General features: G+C 49.9%; 10 protein-coding genes across 11 annotated transcripts in view; 8 read left to right on the top strand and 2 right to left on the bottom strand.

The window, feature by feature from the left end:
* Window positions 1-190: 190 nt before the first annotated feature.
* On the top strand, window positions 191-1,754 carry PPTG_05688 (purine nucleoside phosphorylase I, inosine and guanosine-specific). The gene has a single exon (XM_008899400.1). The coding sequence runs from the start codon at window positions 495-497 to the stop codon at window positions 1,584-1,586; it is 1,092 nt and encodes a 363-aa protein (XP_008897648.1). The 5' UTR covers window positions 191-494; the 3' UTR covers window positions 1,587-1,754.
* A 24-nt stretch (window positions 1,755-1,778) lies between these two features.
* PPTG_05687 (hypothetical protein) lies at window positions 1,779-5,006 on the top strand. The gene has a single exon (XM_008899399.1). It carries the CDS (start codon window positions 1,993-1,995, stop codon window positions 3,865-3,867), a length of 1,875 nt encoding a protein of 624 aa, XP_008897647.1. The 5' UTR covers window positions 1,779-1,992; the 3' UTR covers window positions 3,868-5,006.
* A 126-nt stretch (window positions 5,007-5,132) lies between these two features.
* Window positions 5,133-5,692, top strand: PPTG_05686 (hypothetical protein; the record flags this gene model as incomplete). The annotated part of the gene is made up of 1 exon (XM_008899398.1): window positions 5,133-5,692. One exon carries the CDS (start codon window positions 5,133-5,135, stop codon window positions 5,457-5,459), a length of 327 nt encoding a protein of 108 aa, XP_008897646.1. The 3' UTR covers window positions 5,460-5,692.
* Window positions 5,693-6,076: 384 nt separating this feature from the next.
* Window positions 6,077-7,951, top strand: PPTG_05685 (hypothetical protein; the record flags this gene model as incomplete). The annotated part of the gene is made up of 1 exon (XM_008899397.1): window positions 6,077-7,951. One exon carries the CDS (start codon window positions 6,077-6,079, stop codon window positions 7,949-7,951), a length of 1,875 nt encoding a protein of 624 aa, XP_008897645.1.
* An 82-nt stretch (window positions 7,952-8,033) lies between these two features.
* Window positions 8,034-10,056, top strand: PPTG_05684 (hypothetical protein). The gene has a single exon (XM_008899396.1). It carries the CDS (start codon window positions 8,083-8,085, stop codon window positions 9,961-9,963), a length of 1,881 nt encoding a protein of 626 aa, XP_008897644.1. The 5' UTR covers window positions 8,034-8,082; the 3' UTR covers window positions 9,964-10,056.
* A 276-nt stretch (window positions 10,057-10,332) lies between these two features.
* Window positions 10,333-12,265, top strand: PPTG_05683 (hypothetical protein). The gene has a single exon (XM_008899395.1). The coding sequence runs from the start codon at window positions 10,355-10,357 to the stop codon at window positions 12,167-12,169; it is 1,815 nt and encodes a 604-aa protein (XP_008897643.1). The 5' UTR covers window positions 10,333-10,354; the 3' UTR covers window positions 12,170-12,265.
* Window positions 12,266-12,404: 139 nt separating this feature from the next.
* PPTG_05682 (hypothetical protein) lies at window positions 12,405-13,679 on the top strand. The gene is made up of 3 exons (XM_008899394.1): window positions 12,405-12,452; window positions 12,547-12,726; window positions 13,183-13,679. The coding sequence occupies exons 1-3, from the start codon at window positions 12,447-12,449 to the stop codon at window positions 13,525-13,527; spliced, it is 531 nt and encodes a 176-aa protein (XP_008897642.1). The 5' UTR covers window positions 12,405-12,446; the 3' UTR covers window positions 13,528-13,679.
* On the bottom strand, window positions 13,126-16,645 carry PPTG_05681. 2 transcript variants are annotated; one of them, XM_008899392.1, is made up of 3 exons: window positions 16,327-16,615; window positions 16,189-16,255; window positions 13,126-16,118 (listed from the first exon to the last, which is right to left on the bottom strand). In XM_008899392.1, exons 1-3 carry the CDS (start codon window positions 16,613-16,615, stop codon window positions 13,718-13,720), a joined length of 2,757 nt encoding a protein of 918 aa, XP_008897640.1. In that variant the 3' UTR covers window positions 13,126-13,717. The 2 variants fall into 2 exon arrangements, with proteins under 2 accessions (XP_008897640.1, XP_008897641.1); XM_008899393.1 differs by having other exon boundaries at window positions 13,718-16,118; window positions 16,184-16,255; window positions 16,327-16,645.
* A 2,885-nt stretch (window positions 16,646-19,530) lies between these two features.
* PPTG_05680 (hypothetical protein) lies at window positions 19,531-21,125 on the top strand (the record flags this gene model as incomplete). The annotated part of the gene is made up of 1 exon (XM_008899391.1): window positions 19,531-21,125. One exon carries the CDS (start codon window positions 19,531-19,533, stop codon window positions 21,055-21,057), a length of 1,527 nt encoding a protein of 508 aa, XP_008897639.1. The 3' UTR covers window positions 21,058-21,125.
* Window positions 21,126-21,542: 417 nt separating this feature from the next.
* The window catches only part of PPTG_05679, a 3,967-nt gene continuing 3,960 nt past the window's right edge, over window positions 21,543-21,549 (bottom strand). The window contains exon 4 of the mRNA XM_008899389.1: window positions 21,543-21,549. This exon is cut by the window's right edge and continues 1,491 nt beyond it. The gene's annotated coding sequence lies outside the window, so the exon portion shown is untranslated.

Genomic DNA, 21,549 nt, shown 5'->3' with positions numbered 1-21,549 from the left:
GCTTTCTCCGTCCTCTGCATCTCGTAGAGCTACAACTGCGCTCTCTAGAAGTAATGCAGTGTGCTAGTGCAGGCATAATGCATTTGCTGCTTCGCGCCGCCTGTCAACGCAACGACAGTAGACGAGCGGTGCAGTTTGGCTTCATTTTCGCTTCAACGCTGGCGATATCGCCTGTGACAAGGAGCTCGGAGAGAAAGCAGCCGCCGCGAACTGCGCGCGTTAGTGTCAGCACCGCTCGCGTGACCTAGATCTTCAACCAGGCAATCCATCGGCGCCATACGTCCCGCCAGCACCGCTTCACACAGTCTGGCCAATGCTGAATGCAAATTCTTGCGAAATGAGCGCTGAATGCGAATTTCGCACCGTTTCGTGTGCCACACATGTTCAACCATGACGCGGCAAACGTGGATCAAGTGCGACGTTGCTGCAGGTAGGATAGCTCTCATTTCTCAATTCGCCGCCAGTTAGCAACATCAAGCGCAACTCTCGCAGTCATGATGAACGATCTCGAGTCGCCGACCACCAGCCCCGCGCTGAAGAATGCGGCGCCCGATCCGCTTTCCCCTCAGCCGCTACCCACCCGCGCGACCCGCCAGCATCATAGCCACAGCGTGGACGGGAGCCCGCGCACCAGCAGCAACGTGAGCGCGGTCGCCGAGCTTGCCAGCAAGGAGAATAACTCGACGCAGCATGTACGTCGTCTCTCCACGGGCCAAATGGCCGACGAGACGCTCCCCAAAGAGCGCATCGACATCATCAACGACTTCCTCCAGGCACGAGTAGACACGCGCCCACTCATCGGCGTCGTGTGTGGCTCTGGCCTGGGAGGACTCAGTAAGTGTCTGGAGAACCAGGAGGTCATTAAGTACGAGGATATCCCACAATTCCCTCGTTCTACCGTCGAGGGCCACGCCGGCGAACTGGTCTTCGGAGACCTGGACGGTATCCGAGTCGTGTGCATGCGTGGCCGCTTCCACTGCTACGAGGGCTACGCCATGCGCGAGACAGCACTGCCCATTCGCGTCATGTACTTACTAGGCATCAAATATCTACTGGTAACTAACGCTGCCGGTGGTCTGAACCCGGACTTTAACGTGGGAGACCTGATGATCATGAACGACCATCTCAACATGCCTGGACTGTCAGGCCAACACCCGCTCATCGGTCCTAACGATTCTCGCTTCGGCGCTCGGTTCACCCCACTGTCGAATTGCTACGACAGAAAGTTGCAGGACTTGGCCGTCAAAGTTGCCGAGAATCTCGGTCTAACTCATAAAATCCGGAAGGGAGTCTACTGCTTCGTGTCTGGACCTACATACGAGACGCCGACTGAGTGCCGCTTCTTGCGACTGGTAGGAGGTGATGCCGTCGGCATGAGCACAGTGCCCGAGGTCATCGTGGCTGCTCACTGTGGGCTGAAAGTCATCGGTCTGTCGCTTATCACTAACAAGGCGCTTTTCCCCGGCGAAGAGCGCGAGGCGGCTTCCCACGACGAGGTCCTTGAGACCGTACAGGCTACGCAAAAAGACATCGAGACGTACGTGCGAGACCTGATCGCAGAAATTGGCAAGCAACACCACGTGTAGGCGCACGAGGTACATTGTAACTTATAGGTTTGCTAGTTGACTTTGCTGTCGCAATCAAATAAACTAGAGTCGATGCGTGTTGTTAAATGTGGATTCGAGTGACACAGCAAAGATTGCGTTTGAATGTGTGGAAGAACGACATCGAAGCATCCTGCATCCCTACGAATCCAGTGTATGCTGCATTGTGAATCTACAGATTGCAGTCAGCACTACTAGCAGTAGTGCAAGAAACTGTAGTAGTAGTCTACTGCAGCTTCTTGCACGGCAGAGTATGAGCACTGACCACCATAACAAACATTTTGTAGAATGACTTCATGAAAATCTACTTTGCTTGTCAACATGGGCCACTTCAACTTCGAGCAAGAATGATTGTCACGAGTCGATGCTTCGTCTATCCCACTGAACGATGGGAGAACTCCCCCTGCCGCTGCTCCAAACTGCTCGCGTAGTGGCTCGCTGTTGCCTCCGTGAAGGCGGCGCTGAGCTTCCCCATGTAACGCGCAGTCTCGACGCTTTACTGGACAATTTCTCTGCCGACTGGACCATCGTCACGGCCTACAAACGCACCGAAAGTCGTCGCTGTGTCCAATACGTCGCGGCTCGTGAGAGGCTGGAGACTCAGGATCCGTTCTACAAGCGATGGCTGCTCAACCAAACGTCAGCGCTCGCTGCCAGTCGCAGAGACTTACCAACACTCCAGTGGCTGATGGAGAGCTACTTGCCATCGGAGCCAGTGGAGAACGTGGCAGTCTTAGCAGCTGCCAACGGCCACCTCGAGATATTGCAGTGGCTCTATGATTCTCAACGAGAACGAGTTCGCTTTGGAGACGTCGAGATGTGTGGCGCGCTGGAAAACAAGCACGAAACTGTTGTTGCATGGCTTCGAGAACATGCAGTGCCACGAACAGAGTGTAGGGAAGAGGTGTTGCGGTCTGCTGTGAAGGCCGGGAACTTGGTCATCGTGAAGTGGCTGTGCGATGAGTTTGCATTGGATGCAACTGGCATGTTGAAATTTGCCATCAATGGTTGCCATGAGGAAATTGCATGCTGGGTTATCGAACGATATGATGTGTTCGGGGTAAAACTAGATTTGTATTTCCCTGCAAAACATGGCAAATTGCCATTTCTGACGTATTTGGCTTTGCGGGATATGGCAACTGTTGATGTTGGCACTCTTCTGGTTGCTGCTGCAAATGGACACCTCGACGTCATCCAGTGGCTGTACTGTGAAGAGGGCGTGGTGCTTACCGTCGATGCGATGAGAGAGGCAGCCCAGAACGGGTATCTGGGTGTTGTACAATGGCTCTTTAATACAAGCAACAGCTTGTGCGATTCCTCAGTGTTCGTCGGTGCCGCAGAAAATGGTCAACTTGACGTACTTCAGTGGCTTCAGCCCCGATGGTCTGGCAATTGCGGTACTGTAGCGATGGACTGGGCTGCTCGAGGTGGGCATCTTGACGTAGTTAAATGGTTGCACGAGCATCGTAAGGAAGGGTGCTCTGAGAAGGCCATGGATGAGGCTGCAGCAAATGGGCATTTCGACGTTGTAAAGTGGCTGCACGAGCACCGAAGCGAAGGTTGCACGACTGTCGCGATGGATGGTGCAGCCGGTGCAGGTCATTTTGAAGTTGTCAAGTGGTTGCATGAAAACCGAAGCGAAGGTTGCTCGACGGTAGCAATGAACAATGCGGCCTGCAATGGCTACTTCGACATTGTTCGGTGGTTGCACTCTAACCGTAGTGAAGGCTGTACATCTTCTGCAATGGATTGGGCGGCTCGAAATGGCCATCTCGATATCGTAAAATGGCTGGGGGAGAACAGATCGGAAGGCTGCACCGCAGCAGCTATGAACAAAGCTGCACAATACGGACATCTGAAAGTCGTCAAGTGGCTACATTCCCATCGCAGTGAAGGTTGCACTACCTACGCGATGGACAAGGCTGCTGCAGCCGGTCATTTGGACGTTGTGAAGTGGCTCCACACTCACCGCAGTGAAGGTTGTACGAGAGTTGCAATGAAACACGCGATTGTCAACTCACGTTTCGACGTGGTGCTTTTCCTGCACCTGTATCGCAATGAGAGGTTCCAACTACCGACTAACACGACCATACATCTCCCGCTCGAGTTGCAGCAGTGGCTAGTCGCGAACTACGCTGATGACGTCAGTGAATGCCACTTCGAGGTGCCCAAACTCGACTGGCGCTGCTCGAACGACTTACTTGGACGCAATGAACACGCACCACCAGCACTACATGTGTCGTATTGTAACCTCACGTGGTAGGAATGACATTGAGGAAGAGTATCCAGCGAAATGTTGCCAATTCCTTGCTATCCAGACTGGCTAAGTTGCATTTTTTTCGACTGCCCCACTGATCGAAGGATACAAGTCGAGTTTTCGGTGCTCACCAGCGTCTGTGTTGTCATCGACTTGGTGATCCAGAGCTTCTTACCAGGCGATGATCTGCCGCATGTGGTAAATCACCTGAGCGGCTCTCTAGACTCCTCTGTCGACTGCACCGCTGTTGATGTCTACGAAAGGACGGGTAGTGCGGTTGATGCAATGCGTCGCTGGACATCAAGATCCCGACGCAATTGACGCGTTTTACTGTCGTTGGCTATTCAGTGCTACCTCCGAGATGACGGTGAGTAAAGAAGATCTGGAATCGCTCAGGTGGTTGTTACCCGAAATGGAAACTTCCTACCAGATGAACATTCGATCAAAACGGTGGCTGCAAATGGACAGTTAAGCACAATCGTATAACACGGAGATGTGTGGAGCACTGGTGAATCACAATATTAAAGTGATCGAGTGGCTTCAGATCCATGAGGTACCGAGAGCGCGTGCAATGCCAAAAGTGGTAAAGTTGCTCCTCAATGAGCACAACGCTTTACTCTTCAATGCCTTATTCGAAGCAGCGTTCCACCGCCAGACATGGATCGACCCCAGGATCGCTGCGCAATTGGTATAAGCCAGCACAGGACGAAGTACCGGAGCTTGTCAAGTTCCTTCATTTCCATTCAATTGGATACGTGGGCGACTTAACGTTTCCGTCAGCGGCGGAGAATGGTCACTTAAAGGTCGTAAAATGGCTGCATGCCGAGCTTGATGCGAAGTTGACATCAAATGCAATGGGGAATGCAGCCCAGTATGGTCATCAGTATGTGGTGAGGTGGCTTCGCAAACTGTGAGGGCCGTGACTATGCCAGATTAATTTTGAATGGCGACAACTCAACGGGTAGTGTAGCGATTGCTTCTGCCCGCAATGGTCATCTTCATGTCGTTAGGTGGTGGATACACGAGCATCAAACATACCTAGCGTGTAGTGGCATTCTAATAGATGACGCAGCAAAGTCGGAAGACCTGATATCGTACAGTTCTTACGTAAAATCTACACGTCAAATGCAAGAATTGTGATGGACAGCGCATCTCGAAGGACTTCTTGAAGTGGATCCATAAATACAAAAAGATCGGTTGTTCATCCACAGCAACGGATCTTCTCGCTAAAGGACATCGTTGTGTGGTTCCACGCTAACAGACTGCACGACATGGGCAAATGGCCACATGCGAGCCGCACTGAGGGCTGGAAACACCAGCGCAAAAAAACTCTGCCGCTACTAACGGTCACGTGCGCGTTGTGCGGAGACTTTAGAAAAATCGACAATAGAGCCACTCCACGTTTGTTCATTCAGTCCGCTGTGGCAACTGACCACTTCGACGTCGTTCTGATCCTCTACGCTCATAGGCGCAAGAGCTTTTGGTTCCCGGACGAGACGTTCCTGTGGCGTTTGTGCCTCGACCTGATGGAGTCGGTGCTGCTTCACTTGATCGACGCGATGGAGCACGTCGAGGTCAACGTACGGAACTCTTACTGACGCCTTAACGAGTGACGTGCCAAACTCACATGATGCACCCGTCCACGTGCTGAAGCTGCAAGGGCCTTGCCGAGGCATCCAGGAAGTGAAAAACTGTATGGAGTCCGCGCCAGGATATGCTTGGTGCATTTTGAAAAAGTTGCGCTACATTGAAGTGGTACCTTGGATTTTTCGATCAACAAAATGTTGACCACAAATTGCTCGAAATCCAAATCTCGAGCTGTTTCCTGGCATGTTGATCTTCATTCTTATCCACATCATGGCTCGTTGTGACTCACAGGTTGCGAAGCTGTAGACACCTTCAACCAAAATAATGCGTTGCACGCTCACACATCGCAAAAAAATACAGCAAAGTTCTGCAGTATTTTTTTTCGCGGCCGTTCTATTTCGAATGCACAAGTACCGTAAACCACAATACTCTTATCTATTCTATGTTACAAATACAATTAGCAATTTTTCCACAGAAGCGTGCCAACAATTTTGAGTAGAACACTAAGCCACACTGCGAAACCTTTACAGTCCCATTCGCCAACTCGTCAGACAGGACGCAACAAACTCGCCCGGCTCCGCTCCGTCGAACTAGCAAAAGACACTCGATTGACTTGGACACTACTGCCATGGCAATGGTGCCACCACTCACGTCGGCCACCGTAGTGTGTCGCGCGCAGCCTCCACTCGCTCCGCTCAAGCACGTGGCAGCCGCCGTGAGCAGCTTCCTGGACTATTCGGCGCGCTGGAGCATTGCGTCGGCTTGTGCGCGAGGTGCCGCATCGCCTGACGGCGACGGAGTGTCGCTGCGTCTGTTAGAACGCATTGCAGTGCACCGCGCAGCCGCTGCTGCCTGCAATTCACTCGCATCCAGGCGACAGCGCGACGGTTTTTACCGCCAATGGGAATTCACACGCGCCGCGTCGGCGGCCGCAGCAAGAGGCGACGTACAGGCGCTCAAGTGGCTCGTCGACATGTTCCCAGGCTGTCGAGTCACCGTCGCAGTGGAGGAAGCAGCCAAGCACGGCCAGCTACAAATACTCGAGTGGCTATTGCACAAGAGCCGTAGACGAGAGCTCACGGTGTTCTGGGGAGCGAGAGAACTCTTTTTCGCCGGTAAACATGGCCACCTGCACGTCGCTCAATGGCTACATGAACACACCGCGCCACCACCTACGCACATGTTCTTTGTGACTCTGGAGGAGGCGGCAAGGAACGGAGACTTGGAAATGGTCCGGTGGTTGTGTGAGGTGAGAGGAGAATGGTCCCCCTATGCGGCGGTGCTGGCAGCAGGTCGTGGACACTTGGAAGTGCTCGAATGGCTACGCACCAACTTGTTCAGCTCGAGTTCGTCGTCTATTTCAATGGATGACGCGGCAGCAGGAGGGCATTTAGACGTGTTGCAATGGCTACAGAACCACTCGGGCTATGCCACTCAAGGGGCGATGAATAAGGCGGCAGCGAGTGGCCATCTCAATGTAGTGCAGTGGTTGCATGAGTATCGACGAGAGGGATGCACCAGTGACGCTATGAACCTCGCAGCGACAGCAGGACACTTGGAGGTTGTGCAATGGCTACATTTTCATCGGCTAGAAGGCTGTACAATTGACGCTATGGATGGAGCGGCCAAACACGGTCACTTGGATATTGTGCACTGGCTTCATGCAAATAGGACAGAAGGGTGTACTGAGCGTGCGATTGACGGAGCTGCTGCAAATGGTTATCTGAATGTAGTGCAATGGCTACACAGCAATAGAATCGAAGGATGCACCACTGCAGCGATGGATGGAGCAGCTCGATCCAATCACCTGGACGTAGTACAGTGGCTGAGTGAGAATCGGACCGAGGGCTGCACGACTGCAGCAATGAATTTGGCAGCGAAGAACGGTCACTTGGCAGTCGTGAAGTGGCTACATGAACACCGTGCTGAGGGCTGCTCGACCGACGCCATGGACCTTGCAGCGGCTAACGGACATTTGGAGATTCTAAAGTATCTTGACACGCGCAGAACTGAAGGATGTACCGCTAGTGCAATGGATAACGCCGCCGCTGGAGGACATCTCGACGTTGTGCGATGGCTACATGAGCTCCGCAAAGAAGGTTGCACAACTGCAGCTATGGACAACGCGGCTTCAGGTGGCCATCTTGATGTGGTGAGATGGCTACATGAAAATCGAAAGGAAGGTTGCACCTTTGCGGCAATCGATCGTGCAACAAGTGGCGGTCATTTCGACGTCGTTTACTTCCTTCATTGCGAACGCATGGAGGGATGCTCTGCGAAGGCTTTCGTCAATGCCACAGCAGCAGGAGAACTGGAGATTCTCATGTGGCTCTTTGCCAACTACCGGCACCAACTCGGACGTGACCGCCTTCGAATTTACGCGCTCGGCAAGTTTTACATTCTTCACTGGTTAAAAGCGGAGGCTGGAGCGAGTGAACGTGAGGCTTTCATGGGCGAGGTAAACCCACTTGCGCAAGTTTTAGGAAAAAAAAAACTTGTGTAAAGTATGACAAATCCGTAATGCGGATACACTTTGTAGAAAAAAATAAAAAAAAAAATGTACAAAATCAACATAAAAAATAAACCCACAAAAAAAAACGCAGTTGAAGTAGGCAGCCAATTATCAAGACAGCTATGATGAGAACCGACTTGCCCGTGCTTACGAGCGCTCGCGTCGTAGTGAGATCCTGCTTGGCGGGCGGAGACCTACCGCACGTTGTGTATCGAGTGAACGACTTCCTCGATGATTTCTCGGCCGACCTCACCATTGTTGAGGCCTACAAACGGACCAGTGACGTGCGGTTGATGCAGCACGTCGCTGCACACGAAGATCCCGACGAGATAAACGCATTCTACCGTCGCTATCTGTTCAATGCTGCCACGGAGATGGCGGCGGGTAGAGGAGATCTGGAATCACTCAAGTGGCTGATGGAAAAGTACCTGCCGGGGGGATTTTTAACCAAGGCGGTAGCAGCAGCGGCATCAAATGGGCATTTGCATGTGTTGCAGTGGCTGTATGAGAATCACCATGACAGAGGCTACTGGTGCAGCACCGAGATGTGTGGAGCGCTGACGAACGGCCACGCAGAAGCGGTTAACTGGCTTCGGACACATGCAGAACCGAGGGCTGATAGCATGCCGACGGTGATGAATACTGCCGCGGCAGTTGGGAACCTCGATATCGTCAAATGGCTCCATGAAGAACATAGTGTTTCCGTCTACAGTGCCTTGACGCACGCAATGACCAACCGCCAGTGGGAAACGAGTCGATGGATCCTGGAACACCGCGAGCTGGTCTTGCCATGGGTCAGTTGGGACGAGGCAGCTAAGGACGGAGCACTGGGATTTCTCCAGTTCCTTCATTCTCACTCGATCGGACGTGTGGGTCATTTTACACTTCTGATGGCAGCGTCACATGGACACTTGGCGGTCGTGAAATGGCTACATTCCGGACTTGGTGTGTTGTTGTCCCCTGATGCAGCAGGAAATGGTCATCTCGACATGGTAAAATGGCTTCATGAACATGGATCGATATTGACTCTTGCTGCTGGTAGTGGGCATCTTGACGTTGTCAAGTGGCTTCACGACCACGGAGTCCATCCAACGAGTAGTTCAGCGATAGACTTTGCTGCTCGTAGTGGTCATCTTGACGTCGTCAAGTGGCTGTTTGACCACCAAACTGACCGCTGCGTTGACGTTCTGCTAGACGATGCAGCAACCAACGGCAGACTCGACATTGTGCGATACCTGCATGAAAAATTAAAAGCCAACAGCACCACGTCTGCGATGGACGGCGCAGCTCGTGAAGGACATCTAGAAATGGTCAACTGGCTTCATAAACACACAAATGTTGGCTGCACGACATCCGCAATGGACTGGGCTGCTCGTAATGGCCATCTAGATGTCATTAAATGGCTGCATGCCAATAGAAGCGAAGGCTGCACAACGTGGGCCATGGATTGGGCTGCGTTAGGTGGCCATCTTGATATCATCAAGTGGTTGCATGAGAACCGAAGCGAGGGCTGTCTCGACAACGCAATGGACAACGCCGCCAAGAACGGTCATCTTCATGTCGTCAAATGGCTACATGTCAACCGCTCGGAGGGGTGCACTGCGAATGCATTGCGCGACGCCGCCGGTAACGGCCATTTGCGCGTTGTACGATGGTTTCTAAGCAATCGCCGTGAAGGATCGGTCTCTGCCGCCTCAGCGCGAGCTCTGGAGCAATCTCGCTTGGACGTGGTGCTATTCCTTCACACCCATCGGCCCGACGAGTTTTCGTACTTAGGAACACGTTTCATGCAGTTCTCGAGTATTGAGCTTATCGAATGGGCCTTGCGCAACTACCCCGACAAAGTCGACGGATGCGAGTTCAAGGTGCCAACATGGGATTGGCGCTTCAATGAATGGTGCGCCAAAATCAATCTGCAGCGTGTGCGAATGAACGAATCATATCGGGTCTGCAGGTGGGTCTGCGAGCTGGTCTCGCTTCGCATCGAGAACGTTGCGGAATAAGCAAAACGTCGGCAAATTTCCAGAATAAATGCTGGGTGCTGAGACTCAGTCGTGTCACAATCACAAATATTAAAATTTAAAAAAAAAAAAAAATTGCTGGTAACTCCAATGTTTCTTATCGAACTTCATGTAGCACATGCAATACGCAGTGATGATCGCCAAGACCGCTACTTTTTATCATAAAGCTGCATCATCGCGGTATACGACGTTTAACTGCATCATCTCGAAGTTGATGTCGACGTGTAGCGACATGGCTACATGTTGAAGTGAATTAGCCAATCATCTTTCAGGAATGAACGCGTCCCACCACTAAGTAACGTTCCCACTGTGGGTGGGTGCTTGTCCTTCTCATCCGTCATAACACAATTCTCCAGCTTCTGCACAAGACACGATGGTCTCCAATAACACGATGAGCCAACTGCCAGTCCTCACGAAAGTTCGAGTGCTGGGACGCCACTGTCTCCACGTGGAGATGCCCCACGTGCTGCTTACCATCAACGCGTTGCTCGACGCCTTCTCGGCTGGCAAGAAGGCTCACGAAGTCTACGAACGCACGGGCAGTTTGCGTCTAATGCAGTACGTCGCTGCACGAGAACCGATTGAGGAGATGGATCCGTTCTATCGACGGTATCAGTTCAATCGAACGGTGGAGATCGCCGCTGCCAATGGGGATTTAGAGACCGTAAAATGGCTCATTGAGAGCCACAACCCCGACTTTCTCTCCAAGGCAGTGGCTGCTGCTGCTGCTAATGGACACCTTCATATTCTGCAGTGGTTGTTCGACACCCATCGCGAAATCGGCTACTGGGGCGCTACCGAGATGTGTGGAGCACTAGAAAACAGCCAAGCAAAAGTAGTAGAGTGGCTTCGTGAGAACGCAGTGCCTCGTAAAGACAGTCTCAAGAAGGTGATGGAAGCTGCGGCTGCGGCAGGCAACGTAGAAGTCGTTGAGTGGCTATTCAAGGACTGCCGTGCTAGTGCCGAGGACGCTCTATGGAGCGCACAGACCAACAAACAGTGGGAAATGGCAAAGTGGATCCTTGACAATTGCGGCATCGTCGGACCCTGGATCGACTGGGATCTTCCAGCTAAGGATGGAGCCTTGTCATTCATGCAATATCTGCGGTCTCGGTCGATTGGCGGCCCGGGATTCTACACATTACAAGTCGCTGCGTTGAATGGACATGTCGAGGTCGTCGAATGGCTACACGATGAACTGCGAGTGCCATTTTCACCCACGTTGTGGCATGCAGCAGATAATGGCCATTTGAACGTGATCCAATGGATGCACGACAATGGATACAAGCACGGGGGCGCTGCTATCATGGACAGCGCTGCGATGTATGGCCAACTCGACGTCGTCAAATGGCTACATGACAACCGTGAAGAAGGATGCACCGAACAAGCAATGGATGGCGCAGCGACGGAGGGACATCTCGAGGTCGTGAGATGGCTACACGAAAGCCGAAGCGAAGGCTGCACCAATGCTGCGATGAATGGAGCTGCTAGCAAAGGCCACTTGGACGTCGTAAAATGGCTACACTCTCATCGACACGAGGGATGCACGCATGTAGCCATGGATTCGGCTGCGGAAAATGGGTACCTTCACGTGATCCAGTGGCTCCAGAAGAACAGGAGCGAAGGCTGCACGCCTGCGGCGATGGATACAGCAGCAAGCAAAGGACATCTCGACGTCGTGAGATGGCTACATGAGAACCGGAGTGAGGGATGCACGACGAAAGCTATGGACATGGCGGCTGAGAACGGACACTTTGAGGTTGTCAAATGGCTACATGAGAACCGAAACGAGGGCTGCACCACCGACGCTATGGACACTGCAGCCGCGAATGGCTACTTCGCTATTGTGAAATATCTTCATGAGAACCGAGACGAGGGATGCACAGTCGCAGCCTTGACTCGAGCGATTCTTGGCGCTCACTTTGAAGTGGCGCTGTTTCTGAAGACGCATCGCTCGGAGGGCTTCGCTCTCAACCGGAATTCCATCATCCGTCTTCCGCTGGAGCTGATGCAGTGGCTCATCGCAAATAACATGAGCAATCTACAAGGATACGAGTTCGAAGTCGAGCGCTGCGACTGGCGATTCAATGAATGGTGTCGCGAGATCAAACTGCGGATGGCGCATCAAAACGAACAGTCCGTGTGGTGGGAGTGCAGCTCGGAGACTGTACGACCCGAAGCACATTAAGGAATAACATTTATACTAGACATTTTTTTTTTTATTCACAAAACACACATATTTTTATTATTGAGGCACGCCCTTTCAGAATCGACTTTCACAGGGTTTCGTTTTTTATCCAATCAAAAGCTGTTTCAACGCGGGTTTGGGTCGGGTGACCCGGGTTTCAGCAACAACCCACCATACATTGGCTAAAAATGGCGGGCCCTCCTCCGCCAGTAAAATCGATTGCCATGTTCGTTGCCACTATTTGCTCATTCCCCGGAAGACTCCCTCACGCAAAACCATGCCGGTATGTTTAAGTGGCAAAAAGTGGCAATTTCTTTTGCCAGCATGTGAAATGTTTATCTAAACTGACCGACTTGCTTGTTGCCAAATGCAAACAGATCCGTCAGTTCCAAGTCGTCGGCCGCAAGGCCCCCACTGAGAAGGAGCCGAACCCGCCGGCTTACCGCATGAAGCTGTTCGCCCCCAACCCGGTGCTGGCTCAGTCGCGCTTCTGGTACTTCCTGCACCAGATGAAGAAGATGAAGAAGACCACGGGCGAGATCCTGGACATCAACGAGGTGCGTCTGGAACCTCTCCAGCCAGTCAAGTGAAAATCCTCTCAATAGTTATTTCTCCATGACTATTGAGAGGTGGAGGGCGGCTAGCACCAGCGTTATTGGTGGTCTGCCTCTCCTCGTCCTACGTACGCACAACCGTGACTGGTGTGCTGTACGTTCCTCCTAGCGACGTCGTTCGAAGCGCTTGCCTGCCACGAGAGTGGAGAGATTGTCGGTTTCCTCTCATGCCCGTTTTCCACTCCAGCTTGCAAACCGCTTTGTCGCTAGTGAGATCGCGGTGTGATCCGTTGTTTAGCTCTCTTGGAATGGACCAAAATGAGGGGACTTGACTGTAAGCCCAGAACTCTGAACAACCCACTACTGCAACGGGACGAGGAAGCCCTCGCATCTTGATGACAATCCTGTCGAAAGTCATACATTCTGACCTCTATGTTGTTATGTTTAACCATTCTTCAGCTGACGGAGAAGAACCGCCGCGTCGTCAACAACTACGGCATCTGGATCCGCTACAACTCGCGCAGCGGCACCCACAACATGTACAAGGAGTACCGTGACGTGACTCTGTGCAAGGCCGTGGAGCAGATGTACGCTGAGCTTGCCGGCCGTCACCGTGCCCGCCCGCGCTCGATCCAGATCATGCGCACTGCCATCGTGGCCGCCAAGGACACGCAAAAGACGAACGTGCAGCAGTTCCACGACTCCAAGATCTCGTTCCCTCTGTCGCACCGCCTGCCGCGTGCCGCCGAGAAGCACCACAACACGGTCTTCAAGGCTTCGCGCCCCTGCACCTTCCGTGGTTAAGCAGCGTCAGCTCTTGCCAGCAGCTTCAGAGCTGGTTAACGCACTTTCTCGCAGTTTTGCAGTTTTGCAGCTTTGCTTGCCGTTTGCCAGTAGTGAGTTGCAACTCGAAGGTTAATTGCAATCGAAAGATGGGAGTTTTTCGACTTTTACAATCTTTTGCAACTTTTTTTTTTTTCATTTCTTTTCCGTTTTATCTTGCCTGAAGTTTGTTGCCAAGAATTGCCAAGTGTTGCTGTTGTTGCTGTCGGAATTTTAGAATCGATTGGGTTCTAAAATCTGTACTTACCAAAGTCTCCTCAGTAGATTCGAAGCGATTCATACGTTCCTCCACAAGCTTTAAAGCCGATGCGATGGCCGCATTTGCATCCGAATTTGCAGCCTTTCCAGTAAGTTGCAACGCTTTTGTGGGATTCGCAACCAAAAGCGCAATTTTCGAGAATCTCATGATACTGTGGTTGTCTGTGGGTGACACACATACGTCTGGAGTCCACGAGTAAATGCCAAGACCCTGAAACAAGCCCGAAAACTCACGCTGCCGTGCTGCATTTGGTATCTCGAGATGGAAATGAGCGCAGTCGTGGCTGTTCAAGTCCAATACGAAGCCGTGGTAGAGTAGGTAGATGTAGTTGGGCTGAGCGTAATTTTCAACAACTTCTTGACCAGCTTGAAAATCCCACGATGCCTTGGTGACCGCGTGGCGACCGGATGAATCGAGGCTGGTGTGGTGCGGTTTGTGCTTTGAGTTGAGTTCTTGACAGTTCACCATGTCAAGAAGTGGCACGAGATGTCGCTGACTGTTCCACCAAATACTGCGAGAGTCAAGCATGGCGTTGGCCCAGCGGAAGCGTCTTTCAGTGAGCCACAGTAACGTTTCTTCATGATTTGATCGCTTAAAGTGATCCAAGAGAACAGCATAGGACTGAGCTACACGCCTGCGGTAGTTGGAAACGAGAGTTAACAGGTCGGTGCCTTCGAGTGCCTTGAGTTGTTGTCCTTCTTCCTCATAGAAGAGTGGAGAGCCTAATACACTGTTATGGTCATCTAGATCTGGTAACATGTCTAGATATGGTTTCCAGCGAGACTGAAGATGGTTTGGACCGAATTTCTCCTCTAAGAGATGAAGTAGCAGTACCATTTCTTCTTGTGGGACACTGGCACGTTTCCGAAGTTCCTGCATAGTTTGGCTCACCCAACGTGACTTCACGGCTGATCGTACATTCATGACGACTTTTACGGGTACCTTTAAGTACACTTCTCTTGTAGTAATAGACTTGAGTGCAAAAGTGCCGTATCCTACGGCTTCGTTAACGTATCGCAACTCCAAATGATTCACCGGGAAGTTATGACGAGCGATCCATTGCTGAAATCTCTGCAGCTTGTTGCCAACCTCATTGTCTTCAAGCACCGTTGTGGAGAGCAGTAGATCTTCTTTGACGTCATTTTTGGCTTCCTCATCGATACTTTTCAACTGTTTTTTCAGATTTTTCTTGGCATCACGTAAAATCCGCTTTCGACTCAACCGGAAAGCTACAGCGTGTTGGATGCCGGATTTCGCGACATCTTTAAGCTCGTCGAGTATTGTTTGATCCTCCTCAAGAGTAGTAGGGTAATACTCCAGTTGTTGTGTGATAGAATTTAGCAGCAATAATAATTCGTGATATCCAGCTTCAGTATCAAAATCTGGCGTGATATCAGGTGGAAAACACTCATTAAACGCTGCAGCATTGTTGCAAGCTGCGGCTTGTTCAGCATCCATGTTGTATAGAGCTGTGTAAATGCGCACCAAATCAGAATCTTCGAGCTTTCCAGTACGAGAAATACACACCTGAGGGGCGTCATCGACTCTTATACGCGACAAAACGCGCAATTTGGACGCTAAAATTTCAGTTTGTTCCTTAATTTCTCCACCCTGATAAGCTTCTGAGAGCCTTGGAAGTCGAAAAGCTGCACAGTCGAATCCTTTATCACTCATGAGGAAGCCATGGTGTAGGAAATAAACGTAGTTGCTGTTGTCCCCGTAGTCTTCAAAGAGCTGCTCTCCACTCGACGTGTCGCGATCAGCTCGGATAGTCATGCCTTGGGGCTGAAGATCATGGAAAAGAAGAAAACGCTGTCCGTTGTCTTGTTGGCGAGTGTCATCATCGGGTTTTCCATTGAAAATATCTCCGAATGGTACCAGAAAACGCTGTCCTCGGATCGAAAATGCTCTAGAGTTGACCAAGAAACGAGCCCAGATATATCGTGATAAATCCATGACTTCATCGCTCAAAAACGAGCGAAAGAGGCGCTTCAATCGACCATGCGCTTCCTTTACTCGCTGTCTCTCAATTCTTGCGGCGTTAATCATGCGTTCATCTTGCAAGGAATCAATATCTTCCTCACTGTCAAAATAGAGCGGTGTTGCGATTTCATTTCGCGAAGAGAATGATGGTAACAATTGCAAATACGGAGCCCATGGAGACGCTTGTCCCTTTGCCTGCTCCCACACCAAAAACGCCGTCAACAGCTCTTCTTGATCATTCTCTAATTTCACTAAATTTTTCTTTAACTTCGGATGTGAGCTCCACTCTGTGGCAACCGTATCGTAACAACTAAAATTGCACAACAACAAGAGAAATTAGCGAAAACTTCAGTCTGCTAGAAACAGAATAAATACCTCACATAATGATACTCGTCGGTACGAACAGTAGCTCATCGTTCTCCTTCACAGATTGCAACGCCACAATACCTACACATCATTATTTTTCCTTTGAGTTTCACCACCAGATTCCAAATAAAAAAAATATTGAGGGAACAAACCTTTGCCCATTTCCGGAAACATCTTAATTGCGATGTTGCTGCTGACGTTGCCACCAGCCGTCCGAAACCAGTTTAAGAACGTAGAAATCTTTTCCTCCTCTGATAATTGATTGTCAACGTTCGAGTTCTGTATCAACAGAACGCCAACCAGCAGGATGAAGAGGAAAGCGGGGATGGATACACTGGACTTTTTGTTCTTGCCGACCGACGATTTTGGAGTAAGTTGAACTCGGTCGTGCTTGCCAATGGCAGCGACTGCGATGTTGCAGGCGTTCGGGCGCTTTCGCATGCTTGCTTGGAGACAGATCCAGTGTGACGCTTCGCTAACAGTAGAATTTTTCTGGATATTAGTGTCCGCTAAATACGGGACATAATTATTGTCGATGAATCACCAATAATTGCTATTTCCATATTTCTTAAAAAAATTGAATTCCAAAAACGACGGAGCGGTTACATTTTTCTAAAATACTAGATTACCTTTTGTATTGTATTGTAAACGCGTTTCGCGAGCCGTCTCGCCACCGTAGTGGGTCAACTTCCGCATGCGTCGGGTTATCTCTCGTACTCTACGATTCTCTCATCTCTCGGCCAGAGTCCGTCAAGCGGTGTGTGTGCAATTAGCGCCTCTGTTAAGTCCTTCCACCCTGCACGATCACGGGCGCAGAGACGTAGGAGGTAGAGATCTGGTGCACGTTGAAGTCGGTGACCGGCAGAGAGTGTCTGGAGGTCGGCATCAAGGACCATCGGGAGCGTGAGCCGTTGTCAGCCTCGCCATTTTCCAGCTACGCTTGGGCTGAAGTACCTAACATCACAAAATAAAGGGCTTAACATAAAAATAGTAGCATGTTTTTGTTTTGGTTAAACACAAAAATAGCAGATTTTACATCTTCGAAACAAAACTACATTTCAACTGTACGAAAGAGAGACAACTTACAGCCACATACTGTGTGGCAATACATGTAGTTGCAGTATACATGGACAGCAAAGTACTGCTGGGTTTTCTCCGCCTTTGGATGAGAAGTCCTATGCGATCCAGTCCCAACGTGATCAGACGCCTCAGGGTCGACCCCACAATACCCTCCTGTCAGACCTCTCCATTATTTTCGACACGCCATGCCCGCGCAACTGTAGCGGCACCCAAAGCATGCACTAGATAGAGTAGCCCATATGCCAAGACATGACATTCCATCTTTCTGCAGCTTTAAGGTGCCAGTATGCAAGGTGAGCGGCCTCAAGCGGCAAAAATGCTGGCTAAAGGTGTATTGTCGGTAAATATGAACTTGTCGGTAGGATCTGGAAACGCTACAAGGTCGATGACTTAGATGATAGTGTATCTAACCAATGCAATGCGAAATCTAGCCGCAGAGGGGACGATCGCGATGTTCTCGACGAATTGACCGTGAGGTGCTGCCAGGTAAGCGGATTTACTATGACCTTGACGATTTGACCATCATTCTGAATTGTCCCTGGTTGTTGTGAACGGAGGAAGTACCTACTTTTTACGTTGTTACGTGTTCGCCGTAATACACGGCAGAGAGAGTCGCCTTCAGCATTAAAAATGCAATTATACACCGGTCGAGTCATTTTACCCGTGGTGGGAATACCTATTCCCGGATAAGTGCAGGACTTGTCCATTTTATCTACCAAAAACTAATACGAGCAGATCGTGTACGAACGCCTCATCATTTTTATTGTCAGTACAAAGGAGTGAATGAACTTGAAATTTGTATCAAGCGATTATTTTATGCAAAGCTTTTCCAAATCGTACACAATCCCTTTCACAAAGATGTAACATTTGATTAGAAGAGCGTGCTGCATCTATTTGACTTTTGCGGTAAGTTCGCATTCTTCGAAAACAGTAGTACATATAGGAAGCAAGTACGCACCAATCGGAGAGCATCCGTGCACTAAAAAGTGAGTGGCATGAGTGGGCTTTTACTCACACAATACTATGGTATGTAAAGTAAAGTAGCATTGGACAGATTCCTGGTATACCAGCCCAAAATCTACCATTTCTGAGTTCAAAATAATAAATGTGGCGACGAAGATATCATTCTTCAGAGCTCCAAATCAAATGAGCAGGAATTATGAAAATGGCCAGCAGTTTAAGATTCACTACGGCGCAAACGGCTGTGGAGAAGATAGTGAGTGGCCAGCACGTGACTAGTAAAAATACACAGAATGCAATCCATTCTACGTGTAGATCTTAGGACTCTTTCGAACCAGTGGAAAACGGACCATTAACGCAAACGGATACCATCGACTACGGGCTCAGTTGGTAATAGCGGAAAGTAGCATTCATTTACTAGAAATTCACTAGATTGTGTGCAAGATGACTGCTGCTTTTGTGGCATAATCCATGCTGTCTGATGCTGTGTTTTCCTCGCGGAAAGCTAACTCGCCCAATAGTACAAGCAGCTCGTTACTAGAGTAAGTTCGCAGGCGATATAATAACAAACTTAAAAAAGAAGTACTGCAAGCAATACAATTCTCATGTAGTAGAAAACAGTTCATATGTATTATATTATGGAAATTCCTTCAGTACCCTATAATAGTTTAATACGTGTATCGTGCATGATTGTTTCGCGGGAGGAACCGATCTCGGTTTGCCTCAACTTTGAGCCGGTTCCATGATGCGGCAAAAGTGATGGGAAGATGGGGTCGAAGGATTCTTCGGAAAGAAGGCAGTGGACGTATTGGTAACGAAGATGACTTTAAAAACCCATGCAGCCATTAGAGAAGGAACCGGCAATTAAGGTAGTGGAATTTGGAAGCCGCCATTATCAAAATGGTAAAAACGCAGATTCGTGGTCCACTACTAATTTTTTTTTACAAAGCTTTGCGGCAAAGTTTGCCGTGCAATATTCTCAGCTTTGCAGATTGGGGCAGCATACAATCATGGCTACTCCTGACCGTAAACAATTGGGTCAAATGCCATGTGAAGCATTCAGTTTTGAATGGATAGAGTGCACGTAATATTACTGTACAGTACACCATAATAGGCTTACATACGCTACCAAAAGTTATTGTATTCAGAGCAGACAGTGGGAAGTACGTGCACAATGATGACGGTGCAACATATGTATTTACAGCATCTTGGCTCCACAGCAAAACGGAAGGCGTTGATTTCGGCTCAGTTGTCTATTTCCTCGTCGAAGATCACTCCTAGTTTTGCTGACTGGCTGTGCGTTTAAGATTTCCTGTATGATGACAAAACCCAGCTCGACGATCCGACTTTCCATCATGAAAGTATTGGCTACTGTCATTCTTCTGGCATGCATCAACGCGTCCCCCGCAGCGTCGGGAGCCAAGTCGCAGCCTCTTGCAATCAACTCTGAACGGAACGATGCCTCTGTTCAGCGCTTCTTGCGGACGGCCCCAGTTGAAGAGAGGAGACTTGCTATTAATCTCTCGGGAGTCGGACAAGCCGCAAGTGGCACGAGGTCTTGGGCTGCGAACCTCCTTCACACTCTTCAGCAAAAGTGGTCACAACGCCGAATGAAATCCCCGAATGATATGTTCACGAAGCTTAAACTCCACAAGACGGGGAACCAACTGTTTAACAGCCCAAGTTTTTCCAAGTGGGTCAATTACGTCAATAAGAACAGTAAAGAGACTCCGGAGATGGCAATCTTTTCGACGCTTGCATATCACTACAGCGACGAAGCTTTGGCCAAGATGCTTGATGCCGCAAAGAAGGTCGACGGCACGAGCGTTCTTGCTACAAAACTGGAGAAACTTCAGACCACGAATTGGCTCTACGCTAAAGAATCCCCTGACTACGTTTTCAAGGTTCTGGCGCTCGACCAAATGGGATCAAAAACCTTTTCAAGCCCCCAGTTCTACAGGTGGATGACCTTCATGTCTAAATCCGATACAATCGACCCGGAGATGGCCATGTACAGGGTACTGGGAACATATCATAGCGATGCCGCCCTGGCAAAGATGTTCGCTGCAGCCAAACAAGCCGAAAGCACACGAGCCCTTGCTGCACAACTGGAGAGAATTCAGTTGAAAAACTGGGTTCGTGGTGGAGAATCTCCTAATGCCGTTTTCAAAGCTCTGGCACTTGACCAAATGGGGACAAGCATTTTTTCAAGTCCGCTGTTTTCCAGGTGGGCGAATTTCGTTACTAAAACCAGCCCAAACCACCCGGACGTGACCATGTACAGAACGTTGGGAACCTACTACAGTGACGACATTCTAGCGAGGATGTTTGCAATGGGTAAACAAGTCGATAGTACAAAAACTCTTGCCACTAACCTGGAGAACATTCAGCTAACGAACTGGGCGAACGCTGGTAAATCTGCAGAGAGCGTCTTCAATACTCTCAAGCTAGACAAGACCGGTGGCAGGCTATTTGAGAGTCGAGTCGTAAACACCTGGGCCAGCTATGTGACCAAGACGCACGACGATCCGAACGCAATTATGCTCGCGCTGTTAAAAGATAAGTATCACGATGTGCCTCTGGCGAAGATGATTGCGGCGGCAACCAAGGTTGACAGGACGGAGAATCTGGTCGTGGGTTTGCGTTCTGAGCAGTTTAAAACCTGGTTCAGCCAAGGCAAAAAACCGGAGCACGTCAACATTCTGTTGAATACAGCAGCCAACACCGATGACCTGACTAAGAAGGTGTCGCGAGACTACGAGATTTTCTATGGCAAGATAAAGGTAGCTGACACAGGTGCAAGGCCGGCAAGTAGACCTACGAATGGAATTCGTATCAATTAGTCTTGCCTGATAAATCGAGTCAACCAGCACGTGCTTTTGGCAGATTAGTTGCAATTGTCTGAGGGTTGCATGGTATAGTTTACAGAGGAGCTTTGCGAATTGGGTATGAATTTCAGAAAATTCAAATATCATCTCCGCTTCACGAGGTTGGAAAAAGTAACCAGATATCACTCAGCTTGCAGTACCATTTGCGCAGTGCAGTACTTTTCAATGGTAGTACTTAAGTACTTGATATACCACCCAGTTTGTCATGGCTCCGTTCGAATCACTGAACGCTCTGTAAGGATATCGATCTGACTCGCCTCGGGATCTAGATGGGTTTAACATCTATAGTGACTGGCTCAGAAAAATCTGAAGGATCCTTGAGTTGCCCAAGACCAGTGGTAGCATTAGATAAACGATGGCGATCTCGCGCCACGGATAACAACAGACCTGTAACTCAACTGTGAAGTACCCTCCGATACTGTAGTGACAACGTTTTTTTTTTTTTTT

Source organism: Phytophthora parasitica (genome assembly GCF_000247585.1).
Source record: "Phytophthora parasitica INRA-310 unplaced genomic scaffold supercont2.8, whole genome shotgun sequence".
Lineage (NCBI taxonomy): Eukaryota > Oomycota > Peronosporomycetes > Peronosporales > Peronosporaceae > Phytophthora > Phytophthora nicotianae.
Note: the sequence above shows the minus strand (reverse complement) of the source record. Positions and strands in the feature narration are given on the sequence as shown.